The sequence below is a fragment of the Phoenix dactylifera genome, unplaced genomic scaffold (assembly GCF_009389715.1).
Source record: "Phoenix dactylifera cultivar Barhee BC4 unplaced genomic scaffold, palm_55x_up_171113_PBpolish2nd_filt_p 000390F, whole genome shotgun sequence".
Classification (NCBI taxonomy): domain Eukaryota; kingdom Viridiplantae; phylum Streptophyta; class Magnoliopsida; order Arecales; family Arecaceae; genus Phoenix; species Phoenix dactylifera.
Genome location: NW_024067836.1, coordinates 247,496 through 252,880, shown reverse-complemented (window position 1 = coordinate 252,880; position 5,385 = coordinate 247,496). Strand labels below are relative to the sequence as shown.

The following is a 5,385-nucleotide window of genomic DNA, read 5'->3' as shown; positions in this document are numbered from 1 at the left end:
TTGGAGAGGAAAAGCAAAGAAATACTCAAATGGTGAGGACCGATCGGGGCTAATTTTTTGGTGGTATGGATGGAAGGATGTGAGGAGCTATAAATAGAGCTCGGTTGTGACCGAAATCTGGCTTGTGGTCAGATTTTGTCTAATGAACTCGGGAAGAAGAAGACTCCCATCAAGAGTCTTCATTTTTTTTTTCTTTTCTTTCTCTTTTGGGCCAAACCCTTTTCTACTAAGCTAGTTACATGGAACATGCCCAATTCACTAAAAGGCCGAGTATTACATTCTCCCCCCTAAAAAAAATCCGTCCTCAAAATTTTTATACCTGTAGTTTTAAAGAGTAGACGATAATTCTTACAAATCAAGTCATAATACTTCTCAAACCAAAATTATCATATCTGACCAGTTTCAAAATAATTCAACTAACCACACGTTTGCTGCAACTCTGATTTAGACCACCAATATTCTCTAAATTCACTAAATGTCTTTCAATGAAAGATCCAAAAGTATCAAATTGATAGTATACAATTTTTTTTATTTAAAAATCCTCAAATGAGATGCCTCAATTTTTCAAATAACTTATTCTATATTCAACATAGATCTGCATCCTAAAGTCTCTAGTGTCTACCCACCTACACTCAATTTATGTCTGATTCTATATCTTATAATTTATCCACTTATGCTCTGATGCCATAATAATTGTCACTTCCCCGACTCAAGATCGCGAGCTAAGAGTCATGGCAACCACAGCATACTTATAGAAAACTCTCCCCACAAGTATGCAAGGTATCTCAATATGATATGATATCATATATATACAAGCAATGAAATAAATTTAGATAATAATGTTTAAATTTTATTTTAAATTACTAAATTCAAAATTTAAGTGTCTTATGAGACCAAATAATACTCTAAAACTATGCATCAACTCTAATAAAAATCTAATCTAAATAAAGATCTCAAAATCTTATCTCTAGTCGCTCTTCCATGATAAATTTTCGAATCAAGCTAGTTCTTCAAATCTATAAAAATAGTAAAAAAATCATATAATGAGCTAGACAACTTAATAAGCAATAAACATAGATAAATCAAGCAATAAAATAATAATAATATGCTAAAAATTAAACAAGTAAAGTTCACCAATTCGAAACCAAATCTACACACTATCCAGTCATTTCAAATTTCAATTTTTTTCATAAATCAATTTTTTTCAAAATATCAAGATCATCTCGACAGCCATAAACTATGACCACATCAAAGTACCACTGTATAATCTCAAATGGTAGGATATCAAAGTGTCAACTTATAACCCCCACCGGCAGGGTATACAAGTGCCATTATACAACCCCCATTAGTAGGGTATCGAAGTGCTAACGTAGAACCCCAATCGGTAGGGTATCGAAGTGCCAATGTATAACCCCCACTGGTAGGACATCGAAGTGCCAATGTATAACCACTATTGGCAAAGTATCGAAGTGTCAACATACAACTTCTACTGATAGAGTATCGAAATGCTGATATACAACCTCCACTAGCAGGATATTAAAACATACTTTGGCTACGAGTCTAAATTCATTTCGAATCAAAACTCTTTTCTCAAAAGTATGTTTAGTGTTTCAAATTGTAAGATATATAAAATTATACGATATCAAAATTAATCGAGTATAATCCATATCGAAACCAATATGTTCGATTAAGAATTATACGATATTTTAGTAAAAGGTATATAATAATAAAATATAATACACCAAGTTCATAAGTCAAAAATAATTTTATTCAGAAAATATATATAATTTGCTGATAAATCTAGAGAAAGGGTTATATTACTTACCTTGCAAGCACAATCTAACTAATAGATCCAATCAATTCCGAAAATCTCTCTTAGAGAGTAATATTCAAAAATTATATTTTTATTAAAATTTCATCATGATTATTCTAAAAAATTAAAACTCTAAATTCCAATACCATTACACGGCTAACCAAGCGGAAGTGCCTAACACTTCGGTCAAAGATGATTAAGCTGAAATTCATCTAATCATATTCGGACTAGGTTATAGATGGTTCAATAGAAATCAAGGATGATCAAATCTAACAATATCTAGTAAGAGCCAGAGTGGAGGCCGACACCACCCAATGACCCTGAATTAGGATCTTTCACCAGGGTCGATCCAAAATCACTGAGAGGAGTCTCTTAGTAGATCTAACATGTCTAGAGATAGTAGAGAGAGAAAGTCCAAGCAGAGAGAAAAATAAGAGAGAAAGAATGGAGAAGAGAGAAAACAAGCTTCTCTCTAACCAAAAAAGAAGAAGAAAGAGGATGGCTGCGGGTGATGTGTGGGGGTTAGAGGACCCATGGTTGTCCAACAGGCGACCAACGATCGGCAGTTAGTGATGCTAAAAACCGATCAAAAATAGGAGTTTTGATCACCTTAAATCATGGAAATCAATGCATTTCAGTAGTCAAAGCTCCGGCCATGGCTTCTAGCCATCGCGAGAGATCGAAGGAAGACCCTAGTGGTGATTGCTGATGGCGAGAACAACTGGAAAGAAGGAAAAGAAGTTCGGTCTAGCAGAATAGGGGAAACATAATATCCCTTTTGCCAAAAATTCGGCAATCACCAACCGGAATCGAGCTTCGAAGGGTCATGGGAGAGGAAAAGAAGAATTACAAAGGTTGCCGAGTTTTTACCTAGCTTTCGACAATAATTGGCAATGCTCCAAGCATTGGTGGTGGCTAACATTCAGAGAGGAAAACTAAAGAAATATTTCAATGGTGAGCTCCGATCGAAGTTGATTCTTCGGTAGCGTGGATGGAAAGATGGGAGAGACTCTAAATAGAGCTCGGTTGTGAGCGAAATTTGACCACAGGTTGGATCTTGTCAGGTAGTCGGATTTTGTCCGATGAACTTTGCACGTTGCGATGTGGGTGCTTTTTTTTTTCCCTTTTCTTTTGGGCAAAACACTTTTCTTCTGGCTGGTCAAACAGTATTGCAATAGGATTGGTGGCTGATGTGTCATGTCATTATTGATTTGTCCAGAGAGAAAGAATCATGTGGGGCATGCATTTATTTCAACCTCTCCTTATTCAACAATTCGATCATATCAAAGCGGTAATTTTGTCTCAACACAACAGGCCACTCCCCGTGGCATTTTTCAAGCATCCAATGCTTGGGTCTCTGACCCGCGTATTTGAATTGTTTGCGTTGCCATGTCCCACATTTCGACGTGTTATAGCATAAGCCATCATCGGCATTGCTTCTACCAGATATGTGGGTCACCTCCAATTGCCTAGCTAAAATCAACACCGAATCTAATTTTAGTTGCGACATTAAGATGGAAGTTATGTCAGCACGGTGCATTACTCATAACCATCACCATTCAAAACAAACTATAAGCATTCTCCCATTTATCAGTGGTCCACATCTGCTGTGAACTTGGAACCACGATGAATTGACGCTTTTATTATTCTTGTTCCTTTGTTTGAAGTACTGTTCTTTCAGTGAAGGGCGCCAGACCTGAAACAACTGTGCATTCACTGTTGGCCAGGGACCAGTATACATGCATGGCACTGCCTCCCTTGGGAGCCGAAGAGAATGCTCCCATACACAGGCCCGGCTCGGGTTGCACGCAAATTTATTGATCTTATTTCATGAAATCAACCATTGGATTGTATCTTGCACATGTTTTAAAGCACTCTAAACCTTTTTCTCCCATCTTCCCGTATAGATCTCGCCACGACCATCGTGCAATCGAACGAATGGTTGATGCCGCTTGCGCAACAAAATAACAAAAAGAAAAAAAAAAGAAGAAAAAAGGTGAATCATCAGCACAAAAGAAGCCAAAAAAAATTAAATAGCATGAGCTTGATGGGGCCGTATGGTGGACAAAATTTATAGGTTGTCGACTGGCATGCAAAGGTTGCAGCTTTAACTGGTAGATATTTCCGGAATGAGATGGTTTAAGATAAACACAGCTAAAGCCTTTAGAGTTATGCAACAAATGCCCAAAAGATTAGCCCCATTTTGGAACTCTCGCATGCTATGATTCTATGTGGAGTAGATGACTCAGCCGAACCATCCCACGTAAGGGGCATTTCGGGAAGGAAAAAAAAAGAAACGTTCACCAAGCAACCCAAGAACCCAGCTACAAAACAAAGCTCCCGTCTTAATTTAATTCCTCCAAGAACTTGAAAGAAATATACACACAAATGTCACGCATCTCCAAGCCCTTGGAGCCTCCCGGTTGGCCCCATCTCCTCGTCCCCCAGATACCCTCTCATACAACAATTCTACAAATTACAAAATATATTTTTCACCATTTTTAAAGCATGCAGCAATTACTTTATTCCCTTCCAAGTCAAATCCTCCCAAACTATCCTTTCCTTGATTCCCCCCCTCGCTTCCTTAAATTACCCCCTCCCCCCTCCTCCGTTCCCTACCCTTCTTCTTCTTCTTCTTCTTCCTTTTCCTCCTGCTCCTCCTCCCACTCTCCAAATGTATAGAAGAAGCTTGTTCTTCTTCCCAAGCTCTCCACATACACACAGAAGAAAAATGGGAGCTGCAATGTTCCCGTTAGAAGGGGAGGAGGAGGAAGAGGAGAGGAGGAGCAGGTTTAGCATAAACGACAACGTGGATTTATTGGTGGAGATACTGGGGAGGTTGGACGGGAGGTCGCTGGGAGTGGCGGCGTGCGTGTGCCGGCTGTGGAGCAGCGTGTGCCGGAGGGACAGCGTATGGGAGGCGCTGTGCAACCGCCACGTGGCGGGGGGAGGGGGCGGGCCGGGCACACGGTCCGTCGTGGCCGCCCTGGGCGGGTACCGCCGGCTCTACCGGCTCTGCGTCGGGCCGGCGTTGGACCGGCTCGCGGGCTGGAGGGGTCGGGCCGAGTGGGCCTCCGCCGCCACCGCGGCCCATCTCTCGCTCTCCCTCTCCCTTTCCGTCTCCCTTCTCTCCATCGACTGCTACGAGCGGCTGGACGGGCCCCAGGCATCGCTGCTCTTCCTCTGCAAGCCTGTCAACGTCTCCTGATCCATTGGGCTTTTCTGGGCTTTAGAACATGGAGTGGACGTACAGGATAAGTCGGGTGTGCCCTCGTTCCATCATACTGCAAGTTTGTTAATTGTATAATAATTATTATTGTAGTAGCAGGTATTATAAGGAAAAATAATTGTTTGGTTGTTTCTTTTCTCTCTTTATGTATTTTTTTTAAAAAAATATTTCTAGTTAGAGAGCTTGCCCTAATGTATCGTTTAGTTATATTTCTCATCCTTCTGGTTTTAGAGTGGCCTAACAATTTTGACCTCTGATAGATTATCATATTAGCTTTTTTGATTTTTTTTGTTTTATTATTTATTATTTATTATTCATTTTTTCGGGCATCATATTTTCAGAA

At 39.9% G+C, this 5,385-nt stretch overlaps 1 protein-coding gene across 1 annotated transcript; it reads left to right on the top strand.

The window, feature by feature from the left end:
- The first annotated feature begins 4,446 nt into the window (after positions 1-4,446).
- LOC103697991 (F-box protein SNE) lies at positions 4,447-5,147 on the top strand. Its single transcript, XM_008779938.3, has one exon. It carries the CDS (start codon positions 4,488-4,490, stop codon positions 5,019-5,021), a length of 534 nt encoding a protein of 177 aa, XP_008778160.3. The 5' UTR covers positions 4,447-4,487; the 3' UTR covers positions 5,022-5,147.
- Positions 5,148-5,385: the final 238 nt, after the last annotated feature.

Coding starts and splice junctions, on each gene's coding strand:
- LOC103697991 (XM_008779938.3), top strand. CDS start 4,488: ATGTATAGAAGAAGCTTGTTCTTCTTCCCAAGCTCTCCACATACACAC.